The sequence below is a fragment of the Mugil cephalus genome, chromosome 14 (genome assembly GCF_022458985.1).
Source record: "Mugil cephalus isolate CIBA_MC_2020 chromosome 14, CIBA_Mcephalus_1.1, whole genome shotgun sequence".
NCBI classification, from domain to species: domain Eukaryota; kingdom Metazoa; phylum Chordata; class Actinopteri; order Mugiliformes; family Mugilidae; genus Mugil; species Mugil cephalus.
The window spans coordinates 19,077,757-19,099,236 of NC_061783.1; the positions used below are offsets into that span (position 1 = coordinate 19,077,757).

The 21,480-nt window shown below is 39.3% G+C and overlaps 1 protein-coding gene across 1 annotated transcript; it reads left to right on the forward strand.

Annotated features, from left to right (window-relative positions):
• Positions 1-243: 243 nt before the first annotated feature.
• Positions 244-2,487, forward strand: galr1a (galanin receptor 1a). The gene is made up of 3 exons (XM_047605494.1): positions 244-1,294; positions 1,620-1,685; positions 1,833-2,487. The coding sequence occupies exons 1-3, from the start codon at positions 602-604 to the stop codon at positions 2,172-2,174; spliced, it is 1,101 nt and encodes a 366-aa protein (XP_047461450.1). The 5' UTR covers positions 244-601; the 3' UTR covers positions 2,175-2,487.
• The last annotated feature ends 18,993 nt before the right edge of the window (positions 2,488-21,480 follow it).

Genomic DNA, 21,480 nt, shown 5'->3' on the forward strand with positions numbered 1-21,480 from the left:
CACAAAACAGGTTTATGAACAACTTAAAAATACACAAAGCACAAGGTGTTGACCGGGCCTCCAAATTCACTAGATCCCACTAGTATCTGTGAGATGATCCACAGAGGACTCTCCCCTCAAAGTCACCCTACTAACAACATCCTGTTTCCAGACACCACGGGACACCCCATCCTTATGCCTGATCAATGTATATAAACATATGCATGAGTTTAAATGGCCTTCATGTTCATGAATATTGACAATATAATATTGTAAAAATATATGTGTATTCATTCCTTTCCCTGTAACATCTGTTTACATGTGTTCAGTGGACGAATGTGCTACTGGATGATTATGTAAAAATAATACTGGAAGCTTGAGGGGCTTATTTGTTAAAATGTTTTTTATTCTTTCTTTCTTTCTTTTTTTTTTTTTTTAAATTCCCATCTGAGTGGCTGCAGGTCTCTGGAAACATTAGAGAGGTATTGGAGCACAGCATGGTGACGTTGCCTGGAGGGCAGGGGCAGCTTTCAAATGCTCCATCCAACCTTTACTCAAGAGTAAACCCACCCTCAAACTGCGTCTCGTGCAGAGGATGCTCATCTTTCCTATCAACATGTGAATGTCGCCAATAACTGGAAAGAACGAAAGAAAGAAAAAGATGGAGCAACAGGTGGAAAACCAGAGTCAGTCTTTCAACTCCAACACCGTGAGGCTGCCGGCTAAACTCAGCCTGGGGATGGGTGTGGATAACTTTATTTCTCTCATGATATTTGGAGTTATTTTTATTCTCGGCGTGCTCGGGAACACGATGGTGATCACGGTGCTGGCGCGCAGCAAACCGGGACAGCCGAGGAGCACGACCAACATCTTCATCCTCAACCTGAGCGTGGCGGACCTGTCCTACCTCCTCTTCTGCGTCCCCTTCCAGTCCACCATCTACATGCTGCCCACATGGGTGCTCGGGGCTTTCATTTGCAAGTTCATCCACTATTTCTTCACCGTGTCCATGCTGGTCAGCATTTTCACTCTGTCTGCGATGTCCGTGGACCGCTACGTGGCCATCGTCCACGCCAGGAAATCGTCCTTGATCCGGGTGGGGAGGCATGCCATGCTCGGCGTGCTGCTGATCTGGGTCCTGTCCCTGGCCATGGCATCGCCTGTGGCGCACTACCAGAGCATCGTGGAGAGGGAGGACAACAACACGTTCTGCTGGGAGGTCTGGCCGGATCACCAGAGGAAAGTCTACGTGATGTGCACCTTCGTGTTCGGGTACCTCCTGCCTCTCACTTTGATATCCGTCTGCTACGCAAAGGTGAGTGCGCACGGACCAGAGCGAAACCCCGCGCGTAAACCTGCAGCTTTAGCGACGGGTCCTCGAAGTTAGGGACACATTAGGGACACATAACGCATTTAAATGTCCAAACAGTTCGACACAATCCCACTTTCTTTCCCTAAGTGGTGTGAAAATGTCAGAGATGTTAAGAAGTATCCGCCCACGTGCTGATGTTGCACCGATTCATTTGCTCATAATAACGTTTAAAAATCTGCAATAATTAATAAAACACAGTAATAATTAGTTTCAGTCATGTGAACGCTCTAAACAATCCTCCTCGTGGTGCGTGTTGTCGTTTTTGCAGGTTTTAAACCATCTGCACAAGAAGCTCAAGAACATCTCCAAAAAATCTGAACTCTCCAAAAAGAAGGTGGGTGGAAGGATTTTGTTTTGAGTGCTCCTCGGTGATGCATGATTCAGCAGACGTGTTCGTTTGAGAAGATAAAAATGGCTGCCATGCATAAAATTAATCTGTAGTGTACTATATCTTTATATCTTCTCTGCTTGCCGTCCTCAGACTGCTCAGACCGTGCTGGTGGTGGTCGTGGTCTTCTGTCTGTCCTGGCTGCCCCACCACATCGTCCACCTGTGGGTGGAGTTCGGCTCGTTCCCCCTGAACCAGGCCTCCTTCGTGTTCAGGATGGTGGCCCACTGCCTGGCCTACAGCAACTCCTCCGTCAACCCCATCATCTACGCCTTCCTCTCCGAGAACTTCAGGAACTCCTACAAGCAGGTGTTCTGGTGCCGGGCGCCCAGCGAGTGTCCTCTGAACGAAACCAGGGACCTCCGCAGCAGGATGGAGCCGGCGCCGTCCACCAGCTGCAAAGGTCACGACTCTCAGATCAATAAGATGCTTTGATGCCGTCACCAAAGCACATGACGCGCTCAGAGATAATGGACTTTTTGGAACCTGTGTGAAAACCTGTGTAAATACTGATTTATCCACTGATATTTGTTTTTTTAAGTACTGTAAGGAGCATGAACTGGACTAGTAATATCTAGTGTAATACATATTTCTCAATGCCATTAGTTGCGTCCTATAAATTGAGGGGAGGGGCCTCTGTGCATCACCCCACAGATACTTGATCAGTTTGGGGTCGAGTAAATCTGGAGGCCAGGTCAACACCTTGTGCTGTTCTTCGTGTTTTTAGAGTTGTTCCTGAAGTGTTTTTGTGTGTGTCATTGCTATGGGGTGCGGTGGGGGTGGTCTGGTCTGGTCTGGTCTAGGTTGATGGTGTCTGTTGCTGGTAGCCAAAATGTGAGGCGTGGACTCACCATTAACACCAAATCTCCGGTCTTTTAGATTTACTTCTTGAATTCGGCCGTGCCAGTTTATTGTTTGGGCTCAGAGTTTTGGTTATAATAGCACAGTCAGTGCAGTTCTTTTTCCATCCCACTTTGACTGTAATTGAGCTTCTTGCTGAGATGAAACAAAAAAAAAACAGCTTTGGAGATCTGCACAATCGCAAAGAAACGCTGTAGAGTGGTTTCTGTCTGAATTCCCTTCAGGAAATATCAAATATGTGCACAGATAAGTTTTATTAAACGAGGAAAAGAGAAAAACCACCTCCACTGAACTATTCTCTTCCAGTAGAAGGACGTCTACGCTCTGACTGTTGAGGCTGAGTTACTGTGTGTATATGTTGGCTATATATACATATATATATATATATATATATATATATATATATATATATATGACCTCTCTGTTCAGAAAGAAACTAAATGTAAAGGGCATAAAAAGCTTCTCCCTGGTTCACAGCTGAGCTACCAGAGACAGAGGTAATGGAGCCAGGGAGGTCAGTGTCTTTTTTCAGCTACTTTTTACCGAGCTGCAGTTGAAGATTGTCATGTTGTTTTATTTTAATATAACCCCCACACATGTATATGAACACTCTCAGAGTTTTCTTTGCGAGAATTTCTGACTTAGTGTCTGTAGTGTTTGTTCTTAGTGTGCACATATTATTAATAAAAGCATATATGCGCATGTAAACCCAAGGGAATCTGTGTCTGATATGTTTCCAGACGAATCAGATGTACAAAGAAATCAGGTACATGTGATATAACCAGTTTGTTTTGATGTAATCTTTTTTTTCTTTTTCTTTTTTTGCTAGAGCTTGTTTACCTGGCGCTCTGATTATATATCATTTCCTGTTTATCCCCGAGGCTGAATGTGATCCAGATAACTTGTGTAAAAAGGTAATTCTGCATGCTCCTCTCTTGCAACGCCGTCCACCCCCTGCAGTCATCGTTACTTTAAAATCTGGAGCACAGCAGCCTTTCACGAAGACTCGGAAAAAGAGAGAAATACAGTAGCTCTTTGAACATTAACCATTTAGTTTTCTGTGAAGAAAAAGCTGAGCGGTTTAAATGCGCGAGCACCACGCTGGGAGTCAGGCTGAATAAAACCACATGCTTCTCTTTTTGTGCTCCAGACACGAAACCACTTCATGTGGTTAGTGAAGATGAAAATAAGAAATAATTCACTTTGTGGTGTAGCCATAACAAAAAGCAGAAACAAGGACAAGTGGACTTCAAGAGTTTCTTGAAGATGTTTCGTCCAAGTAGCGTCTTCCTTTCTCAAAGGCTGGTGGAGAATTGGGGTTGTTTTAAGAAGCTACTTGGACGAGAAACATCTTTAACCCTCTGGTGTCGACAGACGAGCCAGTGCTTCCAAATCACAAGACCAATTTAAGACGACGTAGCAGCAAGACACAGCGTCACTGAATCTCCGTTTCAACTTTTGCAGAAAGTGCTAACTTCAAACTAAAGACACAATTTTAGATTGTGTTGATAGGCCGAGTAAAACTAGACTTATTGCAAACAATTTACGCCAAACTTTTTCCTGAATATTGCCGTCATGTTGGCGTGTCTGGTGCATTACTTATTGTTGCAGCTGATGGTTTTGTAGTTGTACATGATGCATTTTCTGCATTTTAATGGAAAGAGTTAGAAATAGCTTTGTTGTTTGCTAAATTTGTACATAAGCTTTCGAAATTTACACTTTAGATTTGCATTCTAAGTTGTAAAACTTTCCTACAAAGATTTTAAGGTTTTAGGTCCAATGTGTTAATACAGTTTGTCAAAATGAAAAAATAATTGGGAAATGACACATATGCGATTGAGCTGAAAAGAATGATACCAAACAAGGGAAGGCAAATCAATTTTTAAGATGAAATATAAAAATAAAATAAAAAATTTGTCAAAAATCTTATTATAAAGGTAAAAAGTGTTATTGGCAAGTAGTCACTAGCTGCTCTGCAAAAACAGTGGTTTGCATGTAAATAAACTTTATTTATTTCAGATTGAAAAAGAAAAACTGTGAAAAAACTGTGTCTACGTTTTTCTGTTGCTTCCAAATCAGCCCTGATCCGTCGAGGTTAGGACTCCTCCAGACCTCTGAAGCTGAGCCCTTATGTTTGGCACCAAGATGTTAGCAGCAGATCCTTTAAGTCCCGCTACCAGTTTGAAGGTGGATCAGACTTGTTTGTCCAGAACATCCCACAGAAGCTGGATTAGGTTGAGATCTGGGGGATTTGGAGGACAAGTCAACACCTTCAACGCGTTGCTATGTTCCTCAAACCATCCCTGGACCACTCTGTGGCAGAAAGTATTATCCTGCAGAAAGATACAGCTTCTATGAAAGTGGTGCGTAAGTAATATCCACATCATGAGACCAGGACACCTTCTAATCTTCTAGTTTAGATGTCACCATTTGAGCAGTGGACACGAGTCACCAGCTTATTCCACCTCCTGAGATAAGTATTGAAAAGCAGACTTTTCAAGTAGAGTCATTTTCTCCTTCATTACTCCTAAAAGACTCTTTGATCCTGAGGATTCCTGTGTCAAAATCTAATTTAAAACTGTAATTACCTGATTCAATTTAATGTCCATTCATGAGGAGGCAGCGCACACACCATTCTTGACAAATCTCAGTTCCACCAAATTGGCTCAATGAATTCCTCCCTTCATTCCTTATCGCCATCTTTTCTCATCCTTTTCATTCCCTCATTTCTTCCCTTTTTTATTGAATCTCATCTGTCCTCCATTTAATTCTTTTCACCCTTCCTGCTGTTCCTCTCTTCTTCAATTATTCAGTGCATTCCTTGTGTTTCTCTTTCTTTTGTATAATTGCCTTCATTTCCTTCTTACTTTATTCCTCATTTCCATCTTTTCTCACCACATTGAGATAAATATTGACAGTATCATTTATGCACTTGAGCCAAATTTCCTCTAATCTTCTGAATCGGAATCAGAAGAACATTTATTTATCCCCGAAGGGCAATTAGGTGGGCGAAGAGCGGTACATAAAATAACAATAAGAGTAAAAATCAATCCCAGATTATGTGTCGTCAATTCATAAACATTTCAAATAACTTTCATGACATTTCTTCTGTCATTACTTAGTATCTTTGTGAAGTTTAGGGATCTGCACAAGAGGTTTAAGCCAGGATTTGAACTAATATTTTATCCAGTGTACTGTATGTTATCAAAAAAAAAAAAAAAAGATTCTGGCTCAGCTTGATGCAGAGCTCCTGCCGTGCAGATGGCTCTACTGGAAACTGTATGATTAGTCATTAGCTTTAAATTGGGGGGAAATTAGAAAAATGGAGCTTCTGCAGAGTCATTGTTAATCGGGGTTTGTGCTCATTTGCTTCAATTTAACGTGATTTCAGAGGGATGTGGGAAGATTTCACTAATACCATGGTAACCAATAGTGTGCAGCAGCGTGTGGAAGATAATTAATGTCAGTTAATAAATAAACCAATCCCACCAAGAGTTCACAGTAAATACAAGACAACACCTCTTATTTTTCATAAGATATTTTGACACATACTTTAAAAAACTGAAGGGTTGCATTCATGAGGAAAAAACTGTCTTTACAATCCATTTTCTCAAGAAAGCTGGTGGTAGCTACACTTGAGATTGCAAGATGTCGTCCTATTGTCTGTACCAAGTGTAAGGACTGAATTGGTAAAAAGGCCTTTAAGTGCTCGGCTCCTCTTACTTGGAACAACCTTCAAAAAGACCTGAATCTTTGAGGCATTATCCTGCTGCCTGATTTTACAGTTCTTATAGCTACTTCTGTGTCTGTACCTTTAAATGCTAATAGCAGCAAATTAGTCCATGCCCCCATTTGGGAGAAAACAAAACATTAGCGGTAAATACAACTTTAGTCAGTGTTTATTTTATTTTTTAATTTTGTTGCCAGCATACGTTGGCTGTAAAGCGAGCTACATGGCTACCGTTAGTCAGGCAGACACATATGTAATGATCAGTGACATTAAATACGAAATTAAAAAAAAAGAAAAGAAAATAGGGTTTGTTTGTCCATCTAGTCTACCAACCAAGAAATAGGTGAACGAGCACACATTTACTCTATTACTTCATTGAATCTCCATATAATACATGACATCTGTCATCAATTCATAACATTACATAATGTTAAATTGATTAATCAAGACTTAAATACAACATGAAGCTTAGCCAACATAAAACCCTTTTGTTATATTAAAAAGGTGCTTTACAGTAACGTAATTTTGTGCTCTGACCTTATAGCACAAATTTGGAATATTCAACATTATAACAAACGACTCTGATGACTGACTTTAGCTAAAGTAAGCATCATCATAATTAAGCGTTTACAGAATACAGGTACACATATCGACTATCACGACTATATCTTTCCATCTTTGCCCATCCGTTTTATGGCCTGAAGTCATACATTTATTCGTTTTTTATCCCTCTCTCTTTAGGGCAGCAGACAAAATCTTAAGAGTTTTAGCTTTTGGTTTTCACCCATAAGGAGGCGTGGCCTTTTCAGGGACGCGACTTTCCACGCCCACTCCACGTCCCTCTTTCGCTGGCGTTACCATGCGCTAATGGTTACGGTGGTTTTGTGACTATGGCTGTTGTTCAGCCTCACCAGTTTGAACCTGACCCAGAAGGAGAGGTTCCTGAAGAGGGTCGGACTCTACAGCGGCAGCAGGACGTTTCTGAATGGTTAGTTAAAATATTATGTGTCTGAATATTGTAGTTAGCGTGTTCGTAAGTGTAGTGACAGTTACTAGCATGTAGCTAACGCTAGCTTCCGCTAACTGTAAGGGTCATTGTTGCGGTTGTTGATGTAGCCAATAACAGAGCAACAACGGCGGTGCTTTGCTCGTACTTTTACCGAGTGTGTTTGTGAGGAGAAAAAAAATGGCGCCCACTCCGTAATTTTAGAGGGCGGGCTCAAGTATCCGGGGGGCGGGTCAAAGACGGTGTCCACTACCGGAAGGAGTGGGTATTTCCCCGCATGACGTCATGAAGAGCAAAATGTCAGATCCACCTCCCTTGAAAATTTTCCTTGTACAAGTTCAACACAGAAAGATAGTAATACAAAATAAAGGCAATTAAAAAAAAATCCACCCACATGGCAACGACAAAAGGGTGTGCTTTCCATCCTGGTGCCTTGTGAGTAGAGATTGACCGATATGAATTTTGTAGGACCAATACCGTTTATTTATTTATTTTTTATTTTTTCACATCAACCTTGGCTGATACGTGCTTCTTCATAAACCTGTGTTAATCATCATATGTCCTGATTTCTATTACACTCATATAGGATCTGAGTTTAACATATACATTGTACGCAATATGATATGTTGGTCTGCTTAAATTTTAAAACCAAGATAACCTGTGCCGTTCACTTCACCTGTAAGTGGTCATAATGTTATGGCTGATGGACGTGTATTGCAACATAAAATGAGAGATGTCCGTTGATTAGAGACGGTCCAAAGCAGAAATGCTCCGTCCAAGTTTCTGATGAGAAAAAAGAAAACAAGAAGAAAGATGATTTATTATAAAATATATTTCAGCAGCTCTTTTATGAAGATACTTATTTAAATCATGTGATGTAACCAGTTCTTTTGAAACTATGGATCAGAATGAAACAGATGTTTTAACTTCAGTTCACCAGCAGAGGGCAGCCTCACACCACAAGTGACTATTTTTCTTCTTTGATTCCTTCCTTTTCTCATCTTATTTTCTTCCCCCTCCTTCATTCTTTTATGTGTTTCCTCTTCCTTTCCTGCTTCCTTCATCCTTTCTGAATTAATTTATTCCCTCTCTTTTCTTTCTTCCTTCATTTCCTCCCATCTTCCTCCTTTCCTCCCTGTTTCTTCCTTCCTTCGTCTTCTTCACTTCCTTCCTTCCTTCCTTCCTTCCTTCCTTCCTTCCTTCCTTCCTCCATCTTCTTCACTTCCTTCCTTCCTTCTAATCCTTCCTTCCTTCCTTCCTTCCTTCCTTCCTTCCTTCCTTCCTTCCTTCCTTCCTTCATCTTCTTCACTTCCTTCCTTCCTTCTCATCCTGCCTTTCTTCCTCCTTCGTCCTTCCTCTCTCTGACTTTTCCTTCTTTCCTTCCTCTATCCCTCTCACATTTCCTTCCTTCCTTCCTTCTTTCTTCCTTCCTTCTAATCCTTCCTTCCTTCCTTCCTTCATCTTCTTCACTCCCTTCCTTCCTTCTTATTCCTCTTTCCTTCTTTCCTTCCTTCACTTCCTTCCTTCCTTTTTCCTTCCTTCCCTCTCTTCCTTCCTTCCTTCCTTCCTTCCTTCCTTCCTTCCTTCCTTCCTTCCTTCCTTCTTCCTTCCTTCCTCCTCCTTCCTCCTCCTTCCTTCCTCTTCCTTCCTCTCCTTCCTCCTCTTCCATTCCTTTCCTTCCTTTCATCCCTTCCACCTCCCTTTCCCTCCCTCTCTACCCATCCTTTTCCTCCATCCTTCCCTCCTCCCTCCCTCCCTCTCTCCCATCCTTTCCTCCCTCCCTCCCTCCCTCCCTCCCTCCCTCCCTCCCATCCTTTCCTTCCCTCCTTCCTCCCTCTCTCCCATCCTTTCCTTCCTCCTTCCCTCCCTCCCTCCCTCTCTCCCATCCTTTCCTTCCTTCCCATCCTTTCCTTCCCTCAGTTTAATTTAGATCTTTAGATCCTTAGTTTCCAGTAAAAATCAAATCAGACTAACGACTCATTTCTTTTCCTCCTCTCCTGTTGTTTCTAAATCATCCTCTGTTTCTCTTCTCGCTGCCGGGTGGGAAATTCATTTCTGGATCGTCTCTGCTGATCGATGCCGGTATCGAGTTATTCCTGATAACCTCTCCCCGTTTCTCATTCCCCCCGGTGGCAGCTGAGGTCTCTATCGGCCCCCCGAGGCCCCCGGCCGGCCTGTTGAGGGCGTCATAAATAATACGGGCTAATTAGATATGAATTGATTGGGTGTAGACGCGCGGTCGTTTTCATCCATCACTCACAGACGCTGTTTAACAATAGATTAGCAGCAGCTTATTCCCCGTAGAGACGGTGAGCGGAGCGCAGCGATGCTTCAGCCACGTTCAGTAGGTTTTAGGAGGAGGAGGAAGGTCGTAAATCTGTTGAATAGTAAATAAATAAATATTACTCTGGTCCTTCCTTCATGTAGCTGGTAACAGCAGCTTTTAAAGGTTCGGATGACGTCATTAATGTCGTTAATATACAGTAAATTTACTAAAGGACAGTTTATAATCAGACTCTTCTTCCTGCTTCCATTCTGTACGTTATTTCCATTTCCTCTTTCCTTGTCTTTCCATCCTTCCTTCCTTATGTCCTTCCTTCCTTATATACCTTCATTCCTCTCTTACATACTTCTTTCTTCTGCTTGCATGCCTTTTCTTCTTTCTTTCTTTCTTTCTTTCTTTCTTTCTTTCTTTCTTTCTTTCTTTCTTTTTCTGTCCTCGTCCTTTCTGTCCTTCTGTCTTTTCTTCTGACTCTTCTAACTTTTTAAGGTAAAAGTTGATGTTTATAAATTGTTAAACTGTGCTCAGCATTTCCTTCCTTTTTTCCTTCCTTCCTTCCTTCCTTCCTTCCTTCCTTCCTTCCTTCCTTCCTTCCTTCCTTCATGTCCTTCCTCTTTTCATTTCTATATTTTCACAACAGTTCTTCCATTCATTCCTTCCTGTCTTTCTTTATTCTGTGCATGTCTCCTTACTTTCCCTTCCCTTTGCATGTCCTTTTCTTTCTTTCTTTCTTTCTTTCTTTCTTTCTTTCTTTCTTTCTTTCTTTCTTTCTTTCTTTCGTTTACTTCTAACTTTTCTTTCAAGATAAAATAGAATAGAATAGAAAACCTTTATTTTGTCGTCTACAGCTGGAGAATAGAATAGAATAGAAAAACTTTATAAATAAATAAATAAACTACAGCAGAGTCTTATGATCCTAATTACACAAAAAAAAATAAAAACAATTGTTGAATAATAGAATTTGATAAAACCTTTTTTATGATTCATAGATATCGTGTTTAAATATGTAATTTTTATGTTTGAATAAAAGTTTTTATATTGTACCAATTAACCAGAAGATTCAAGATCTTTTTATTGATCCCTGCAGGAAAGTTATTTTATCCAAGAGTCACGAGAAACAACATATATGAACCAGACATAGACATAAGAGTAAGAATAAAAATGAAATAAGAATGATGATGATACAGAGGATACATTAATTTAAAAAATGACAAGTTAAAATTGAATTGAATTGAATCAGCTCAATCAAAATAATCTTTTATTTGATATTTAAACCTGATACATACTGTATAAAAACTATATAATAAATCAAATATTAAAAAAGATCATCCTCAAGCATCTTTGACTGGACTCATGATCTAATGATCTAATGATCTAAAATATGTAGCCGAGTAAAAACTTGTGGTGAAATCAGAGTTTTCCAGATAGAACCGTCTGGTCCTGCGTTGACAGAGATAACGGGCCTCAGGTCCGATCTCTATCCACCCGACCCCGGACTCCTCACTTTTCTGAGCCGGGGCCCGATGAAAAGATGCGGGGGCCTCTCCGCCCGGGGCCGCGAGGACGCGAGGACGCGAGCGAGCAGCAGGTCTCGGGCTGTCACCGGCTCTGATTAATGGCCCTGCTGAAACATGTCCAGCCACATTAGAGCCCCATGTATCTCCCAGAGTCCACACAGGCCCCGGCTCTTTGTTCTGATGGGAAATGGTGTCAGCCGCTCGCTGCTGCTCGCCCAGAAACAGATAAAGATTTACTGTCATCAGAGGCCAGATTAAAGCGCACAAACGTAGACATTGATTTCTGAGAGGGAGAGAGAGGGGGGAGAAAAAAAAAAAAAAAAAAAACGACACATTTTGGGGAGGAAACTCATTCCAGGCCCGGCGGAGATATGATCAGCTTATTTGGGAGGTGGATAATATGGAGCCCTCTCCCAGAATGAACTTTGAAAGAAGTAAATTGTAAATATTGATTTCTGAAATGAACTGTCAATCTAACTTGGAGAGATTATTCCTATCATCGCGTTTGAGAGTAGAGGGCCAATGAATTCAAAACGGCGGACAAAGAGAAGGAGTTGAGGGGGGGGCGACTCGCCGGGTCTCTGCTGGAGAGCACTCAAAGGAGCTTTATTCGCCTCGTAATGGTTGTTCAATTTCATCAGATAACGGCCGAGATCTCATCGGCGCTGAAAAATGAAATGAACTGTGACTCAGATCGCGGCTCCGGTTCACAGAGAGATCAGAGCGGAGCGGCTTCTAATAAACTCTTTCTCTGCGTCATGTTTCCGTTACAGCCAAAACATTTCTGATTACGGATGAAAGAGACACCAGGTATTTAATATACTGACTGAAACAGAGATGCTACTAGTCCACGTTTTTTCTCATGTGGTTTAACAGAGACTCACAACGTCAAAATGTCAATTATTAAAAGTAGGAATGTCCCAGTCGAGGCTTTTTGTCCTCCAATGTAAGTTTTCTCTTACCCTAATTGAAACCCAGAGATTAATTAGGGACCCTCTACCTGTTATATGTGCTCTATATTAACTAGTGCTATTTATAAATATGCACAATTATTCTCATTTTGCATGAAATATTAGGCTTTTCAAATGATACACAGGTTCAAATATTAATTTGTTTTATTTCAAACATGCAACACGGATGGATGATAGATACTAAAATATGTTGGATGCATATTAATGTGTATTTAAAGAAATTTAAATTTTGGGGGAAATTAAAAAAAATATATACAAATAAAAAATGTCTAATCAACCAAAGACCCCCCTGCAGTACCTCCATGGACCACCTGAGGTGCCCTCTTGAAGACCCATGCTGTAGATTCATAAAGTCATTCTATTATATTCTCCAATAAAGTTAATATAGTGTGTTTTTATTTATTTTTCACTTTTCTCATGAACTCAACATTAAGTGTTTGTTGTCTCACTATAGAAAACAACATCATCCAGATACACTTCACAACCCTGCAAACCCAAAACGACTTTGTTCATAAGTCTGTGGAAAGTAGCAGCTTTGTTACACAAACCGAACGGCATTGACAGAGTAACTGTAGAGACCTGATGGATAAATGACTAAATCTCATTGTGCCCGTTTGATAAGAGGAACTTTGCCAATAACCTTTCAGGGGGTCAAACTTACTCACTGGTTTTGCAGCAAACCTGACCTGCACAATCTAGACTTTAATGATCCACGAGGGAAAGGACTTGGTCACAGGAGCTTCGTTGCACATAAAAGTAAACACAAGAAAGGTAAAATAAAATAAGATTAGAAAAATCAGGAGAAGAAGACGGCACAGGCAACTCATTATTCCACAGGTATGCAACCTCTTGATTTTCAGGTGCCATACGATAAAAGCGTTGCCTAATTGGTTGAGTGTTCCCAGTATAAATGCCATGTTCAATAAGGCATGTGTGAGAGGGAGAATCTGAAGACAAGGATGGATATCTGTCAATGATGTTTATCAGCTGTTTGTGCTGAGACTCGTCCACATGACTTCACAGTCCACGATACCTGAAGCCTCAGAGTTTTTGAGATGAAGTTGCAAAAGTCCATAGACTATTACCATTTCAAACTTTTCCTGAGTGGATTCAATATATTATATTTGAATGATGATTATCTCCTACTTCCTCTTCACCAAACACTCACATGGCAGACGGCAGACATGTTCAGTCATGTGATTTAGTTTCTTCTTCTTGGATTTTTGCCAGAACTAAAACAAATAACTACCTCGACCCCTTACCTACTATATGTGTTATATATTAAACTCGGCCTAGTGCTATTTATAAATATATGTTATTATTTTAATGTTGCATTCAATATTAAGCCATTCAGATAATACACAGGTTTAAATATTCATTTTTTTTGTGCAACAGTTGGGTGTTGCATTCATGTTACTGTGTATTTAAAGAAATTTAAATTTGTGGGAGAAAATAAAAAAATATATATGAAAAATGTCTAATCAATCAAGGCTTTTGTGACCCCCTCTGTAGCACCTCAGTGGACCCCCTCTTACAGACCTATGCTCTACACCATAGGTCTTCAACAGGGGGTCCTGCAGGACAATAAAGTCTTCGATTGATTAGACATTTTTTATATATATATTTTTATACACATTAACATGAATCCAACATATTTTAATAAAGGGATAAACAAAGACAGTAGACGTTATCTTTCTTTCCTCAACAACATCACACCATTTCACACCTGTCAGTCTGAGCCCCCAGTCCCCAGGTGAGATCCCAGACATTTATGTTTACGTCAGGTATGTTTAGATTCACGGCCGTTGGCCACCTACTGTTGCACATGTTTGAAATACAAAAAAATTATATTTGAACCTGTATATTATTTGGATAGCTTGATATTGAATGTAAAATGATAATAATAATTTATAAATAGCACTAGACTAAGTTTAATGTAGATCACATATAGTAGGTGGGGGTCCCTAATTTATCTCTCCAGCAGGTTTGGGGTCCTTTGTCTTAGAGAATAAGGGCAGGAGAAGAAAAAAAGAAGTGATGAAAGTCATCTGAACATTCAGATAGTTTTTGGTCCAAACTCAGACGTCGTGAGGTAACGTCTCACTCGTCACCTCGTCAGATTAATGATGATAAAACCAATCAACAATGAACACAGTTCTAGTTTAAATCCTTCAACGTCTGTACTGAGATGTTCAGTTTGGGACAGTTGATCCTGATTTTACAAACCTTTATAAACATGTTGGATGTAAACATGTAAAACATGTAAAATGATTTGGGGTTAAACTGTAATATATGTAATAATAATGTAATATTAGTTAATGTCCAGAGTTGTGAATGTGAAACAGTCAGATTTCTCATCTTCCTAGAACCACATTAATGTTACTTTAGTTTAAATCTACACTTTTCCTTTGAACTCCCATTTTTAAAGCTGCTTTGCTGCATTAAATTGTCTTAAAGTTACTTCTTTTAACACAGGCTGGTCACATTCCTGATCTGCCTTTATTTTTTCTGTAACTTAAAGCATTTTAAAAGTTTTCAGTTCAATAATACTAAAAAAGTGTTTCCTGAGTTTTAACCCTAATGCAAGTTTTCATTTATTTTACATTTTTCCTGCAAATTTATTTTATTTTCAACACAAACACACAAGATATTTTTACTTTATGATGCTGCAGCGTGAAGCTGTTTGTGTTTCTGATGGTTTTGCATATGAACCCTCACTAGGTGGCAGTGCGCCTCTATGCAAATGGCCGCCCTCCTCCGGCGCTTCTGCTTTTTTGTCTGAGCAGATAAATCAATGAGCGTTCAGTCGGCCTCTGTGCATCCGTCGCCGTTTGTCGCTCCTCTTTGTGTCCATTCTTCTCCTCGTCACCTCCCGATCCCTCAGCGGCAGCAGGAGCAGCAGCAGCAGCTCCTCCTCGCTCCTCTCTTCGATTAAACCCACAGCTCTTTGACTTAAAGTGAAACTGATGAAGCTCATTTTGAGCAGAACCACCGCAGCACTTTCTTCACCCTTTCCGTCATTTATCAGGGTTTTTATTTAAGTTATTTCACTTCAGAAACATGTGTTCAGCTGCAGTTGTGATCCTGAACATTTAACTCCCCTGTATAGATCCGGTTTATGGGGGTAGGGGACTAATCACACTGATCACTTTTTCCATTATGCCTAATTGATTTAATGCAAAGTGCCAGATTTTTTTTCAGCCTCTGCCTCATTTTGACAAATGAGTGTCAGAGGCCAGCGGCTCCGAGCAGCTGAGTGCGTTCCTATCAAAACCAAGCGTGCGACGCAAGGACAGCGCCTGCAGCACTTAGTGTCCTTTAATTGCCATTTACATAGTAGGCTAATCATTATTATTTATTTATTTATTTATTTTTTTATGTCCCCTATTACCCACAGTCACCGCTCTCTGGCCCAACACTGAGCCGGAGCAATAAGCTGTTTGTCACAAGTGATGCTCTGTTGGTCAGGTCACTGATGGAGGAAATGATACTCGGGGAAAAGACAACAGTGAATATTTAGATCGGCGTGTGCGATAGAGGTGACAATGAACTGTTTTATTAAAATTATATCGAGCCCTTTCAACAGCGCTCAGTTCCCCTTTACCGCTTTAGGGGTTTTTAGGCTTTATCTTTTTTTCCATTTTTGGTTTATTTAAGGTGTTATCCTGCTATTTAATGTTTGATTAACTCCCTTTAGCTGTGGCCTTAAATTAAAAAAACACAAACATGTATTGCTTTTATTATGCTTTTAGTTAGAAAACTGCAAAAAAATGATCACGGCAAGTTCAATTTGACTTTGAATGTGTTAAATTCGTGATTAAATAAATAAAACCGCGAAAAGCAAAAAATTTTACAATCAATAAATTATCATTATTCTTTCAGGATGTGCATCACAGACAGACGGATGGATCTGATCTGATGTTAGTCATTGATGAGAAATCAGAAGAGGCCTGAAAATAGAGCAGAACAAACAGGGATGAGAGCGGATTCTAAAAGTAGAGGAACAGGAGGAGTTTTCAAACCCATTAAATCAAACATTTGATCTAATCTTGACATTAAAACTAATAACTTCACCTTATTTTTTGTTAATTTTTAGACTTTTCTGAAGCTTTCACACGGCATCACACAATCGAGCTATTGTAGTTTTCTCCGTAACATTTTTTATTTGTCAAAAATGTCCAAAATTGGTGGAGAAATTCAGCAGAAGATGTATCCAGATGTTTTACATCATTAAACATAAAGTATAATAATACTTTACTGAAATCATTATGCAAATTGGGTCCTTTCAGACGGCTTTAATGTATACATTCACTTGCCACTTCATTAGGTACACTAGTGAATGTATTCTCATGCAACAGTCCTAACCTGTATCTTGTATCTTGTCTTCATGAAGTTTATTTTATCCAGGAATCAGTTTAAAATGTGTGAATATTTTGATTCATGTCAGCAGACTAACAAAGTAAATACCTGAATCTTCATCTGAAGCATAAGTGGAGAAAAAGGTAAAATGCATTCAGTTTTGATGATTTTAGTGACCTAACACTGGCGTTTGACAACATATTAGGGTTTCTACCATTTACCTCCATCAATTTTAAGACCTTTATAACTAGACTGATGGTAACACCTGAAATACATCAGAAGGAAACTAGACGCTGAAAACCGCATTTTAACACTTTGACTGGTGTTGTAACCACACAGTTGATCTTTTCTAACCATTGAATGAAGTCATTTAATTAGTAAGATATACAAATTTACCCATTTGTGAAGACACATATATATATATAAATATCTAAGCTGTGGCTTTTATACTTTTTGAGCTATAGCACGTTTGAACAGATGACCATAGCTCGAAAATATACATCATACAGCTTCAGTATTTGTATTGTATGAGAATGACATGTAGAAATACCCAGTTTGCAGTTTCGTTAATAAAGCTTAAAAACAAATGATATTTTATCGCGATTAATCGTATTTCTTGGTGTGGAAGTCAAAGGAATAAAGAGTCTGAACTGCAACTGTTACATCAAATATTCATTACTTTACTGTATATGAGCTCATGTTAAACATATTCTGATGTTTTTGATGTAATTTTGTATTTTAACCTATAATTAAACAATTTTTTTTTTTGTAAATATTGTATTATGGGTAATGTAGGCATCAAATAAGGAGGGGGAAAGGGTGCAGAATGAAAAAGGCAACATGCTTGGCTGTAGTACATCAATTTCTTCTTTTTTTATTAATATAAAAATGTTTATTGTGTTTTTATTGGGCAGAATCTGTTTCTCCAACCTCCTTCATTAACAAAAACAAAAAACAAACCAGCCGCAGTTTATTTTGTTGCATCTTTTTATGTGTCTCTGCACCTCCACTGACCTTTTAATGTTAGTGTAACTGTCCCTGAGTGAACCACGTCTGAAGATGCCAGAGAGAGTCACCCACTGTCTTTCTTCTAGATTGACTCATCTTATCATCTCGGCCGTTTATAGTTTATGGAAATAAATGTTTTTTTTAAACTCTGGAGTCGAGTCTTCGGGTCGTAACACATCCACACGTTCAAGAAAATGTCATTATACTCCATTTTTCAACTTGGATAACAGTGGAAAACCAAAAAAACAAAAGATACCAAGGCACTCATCTTAGAAAAAAATAAAATGCCTTTAATAAATTATAACCATTTTACTTTTTCTAAGATGAGTGCCTTGATATCTTTTGTTTGCCATTGTTTTTGAACCAATTTGCACCATCTTCAGGCAACAATACCAATGTCTTGAGTTTGTATGTTGGTCAGTAACGGTTAATTTACAGCAAAAATATAATTAATACGAAAAACGTATCAGGTAATGTTGTATTGTTCTGTTCTGTACTTGGTGCATTTTTAATTTAAACAATAACTACTACAGATTTTATCAATCTCTCTGAAATGTGATAGACTAGAGGAAGAGGAGGTTTGTTGTTTGAGGCTAAAGTCGACCTCCTCTCCGTCTGATCCCAGTTCGCGTTTGCGCTTTTTTTCGGAGCTGCCGTTGAAAACTTTTTGACGAGCCCTCGCTCTTTGCCAGAGGCCGAGCCCCGGTTTATCTGCCTCTCCGCGCTTCACGGAGTAATAATGACACATTGGGACGGTGTTTACTAATGATTAGTAGAGATTGTTTCAGCTCACTTGTAAAAGCCACGTTTAAGAGCCGTATTTATTGTTCCATTTGCACATTTCGCAAGTGCGTTTGAGAGAGGACTAATCGTTATTAATTAGGGTCATTGTTCTAGTGCGTGTGCGTGGTGATAGGGTGTGTGGGGGGGTTGAGAGTGTGCATGTGCATGTCCATTTCTTTTGTATGCAGATGTGTGTGTGTGTGTGTGTGTGCGTACGTCCGAGTGTGTGTTGCCCGAAGCCATACTCAGCAAGCTGTGACAAAGGTCCATTACCTTGTCTGATCACAACGGCCTGTGATCTATTAGCATCATCTAAAAGCTACATTAGGATGAAGTGGAGACACTCATAAACGGAGCGCTCTGATCAGGCCTTTTAATGGGTTCACTGGTTTTACATGGAGCCTCTCTGGCTTATTCCCCCTGGTTTGTAGGTTAATGCATTTTCAAGTACCCACCAGACAACACTCAATTGACAATGAGGCTTATACATCAGCCATTCAATCCGAAATGAGCGGGGGATCCACCAGTGAATTCAGATGGAAAGTGAATAGCGGCTGTTGTTGTGGTATTGAGTTATTAATTCTCTATCTGCTGATGTGCAAACCCAATTAGAGAGCAGCAGAGAAACGTATACATGAATAACTCTTTGTAAATATGGAAAACGCATGGCTGCATATTTGGCTTGTTTTTTTGTTTTTTTGTGGTTAAAGCATATTTTATATTATTTAATGGAATAATCATTTGATTAAAAAAAAAAAAGATCAGTCTAGTACTGGGTGTCTGCAGGTGGTGACTGGGAGGTGGTTAGTAGTAACCTGCACAGCTGTTTGCCTGGACATCTGTATGGACGCCGCCACTAGGAGTCAGTAGAGCCAGAGACCATTGACAAAGGTTGTGCACATTGTAACTGATCCTTGGTTTCATGCATCAGCACCTGAACTGACTTTTCCTTCTAATGTGACCAGTTTTCTTGGTGAAGTTCAGCTCAAATTCATACGATAGAATCAGAAACTAGAGGAATTATGTATGTCTGTCTATTAGTTTGGCTGCTTAAATCTTTGCATGACCTGTAAAATGTTAGTGAAAAGCTGTAGTTCAGAGAGAAAAGCTTGGTTTATATGTCTGAGTTTGATCTATCCACAGTCTGCGTTGTAGACTGCACTGTTGTAAGCGTTTATGTTCATGCATGGCATAATTTTCTAGTTCTGTCACCAAAAAGCAGCTATGTTGAGTTTCTCTTGTCTACTTTGTGACAACATTTACTTTTACTGAAGTCACAGAAGACATAGGGTGGTAAGTAGGGATGTCCCCCGATCTGATAGCGATCTCTTAATGTTCACTGTTGGCAAATCCGATATTAAATAAGCAAAGGTTCTTCCCTTGGAGAGTCATAAAGACTTTTCTTGTCTGCCTTGTATTCTCCCAGATGCAACTGTATTAAGTGAATTAGTGTTTAAGGTTTTTTTTGTAGCCTTAGTGTCCTCCATATCTTCCATTTTATGTGATTTTGGTAGTATTGAATGACGATCACCTACCACCACTTCATCAAACATCCACACCAAACAATTTCTTCTCGCAAACTGACACTAAAAGAGAAGAGGGAGAAGATGTTTTGACTCTACAGAGATGTGACTTTGGTTCATGGCAGACCTAAAATAAATAACTACAAAAGATCGGGCTTGGCTGGTGCCCGATATCGATGAGTTTAGGGTTGGGAAAAATATTGGAAATTGAAATATATCGTGATATTCTTTCTTCTGATACAATATCGATTTTGACTGATCATGAACATACAGAAGAGTATTAGGGCCACCCATGACAAAAAATTAGACGAGGTAGATTTTTTTTCATCATAAACTTTGAGAAAAAGTCAAAGTTTTGAGAAAAAATTTAAATTTTCGACCATACGCATACGGTACTGCTGCTTTAACAGTCTACTTCCTACTTTCAACTTTTTTCTCAAAATTTCCGCTTTATTCGCAAAATTTTGATTTTTTTCTCAAAATTCTTTACTCGTGGGTGACATTAATACTCTTCCACATTAACAACTTCCACAACTCCACCATCACTTTTTCTGTACAAGTGCAATAAATTTGAAATGGATCATTTGGATTAATATTGATTTTTGACTCAAGTTGTCCAATGAAGGATCTCTGTCATCTGATGTACTTACATACGACTTGTATTAACCCTTAACTACCACAGTAAGAAATACGATTAATCACAATTAAATATCATTAATTATTAATCTGAGTACTTTGACACATCATTATTAAAATTTTCACAAGATTGTACAGATTGATACAATATAAATACTGAAGCTGTTTGATGTATATTTTCAAGCTGTCGTCATCTGTTTAGTGTAAAGTAAGTATAGAAGCCAGAGCTTAGATATTTGTATATATGTGTTCACACATGGGCAAATTTGTGTATCTTACAAATTGAATGACTAGCAATGGTTGGAAAAGATCAGCCGTGTGGTTGCAGTGCCAGCCAAAGGGATAAGCTTTTATATTCTACATGCAGAATATTGCAATATGATAATATCGTAATAATGTATCGTATCGTGACTCAAGTATCGTGATACGTATCGTATCGTGAAGTCCTTGCCAATACCCACCCCTAGATGAAGTCATTTAAAAAATACCAATATCTCAGTACCGAACGGGAAACCCCTACGAAGTACAGTAAAGCAAAGCATAAAACAAAAAGACAACATTCCTCTCATACTGGACACTATTTTAACCACAAGAGAAAAAGCTTTCCGCCATTCTTAATTAAAAAAAGAACAACTGGTTTAAAACCTAAAGGCTTGATGAGCTTTAGGTTTTCCAGATTTGGAATTAGAATAAAAATACAAATAGAAATAGTTCAACAGTTAATTGCATTTAATGGTTTTAAAGTTTCTGTGTGAGGTGTCTCAGATGTGCACAGATTTGGTTTTTTACAAAGAAAATTTTGTAAATTTTATCTTTGCACGTATTTCCATTTCCTCATTTGCTCCCTTTGTTTGCTTAGTCCTCGTTCTGCTTTAATATCCACCTATCAGCAGCAAACTGCATCTTTTTTTGTTTCCTCACGTCGTCCTGTGTCTCCTCCTGGAACGTAGTAGTTTGTATCATGTCTTACTCATATTTTCTTGAAAAGGATTGCTCCTGAATCGAGCTAAACTAAAATGAATAAATCATATTCACCTGCTTCAAAGGTTTTATCGTGTCATTTGTG

Coding starts and splice junctions, on each gene's coding strand:
- galr1a (XM_047605494.1), top strand. CDS start 602: ATGTCGCCAATAACTGGAAAGAACGAAAGAAAGAAAAAGATGGAGCAA. Junction 1,295..1,619: donor TATCCGTCTGCTACGCAAAG/GTGAGTGCGCAC, acceptor TCGTTTTTGCAG/GTTTTAAACCATCTGCACAA. Junction 1,686..1,832: donor CTGAACTCTCCAAAAAGAAG/GTGGGTGGAAGG, acceptor TGCCGTCCTCAG/ACTGCTCAGACCGTGCTGGT.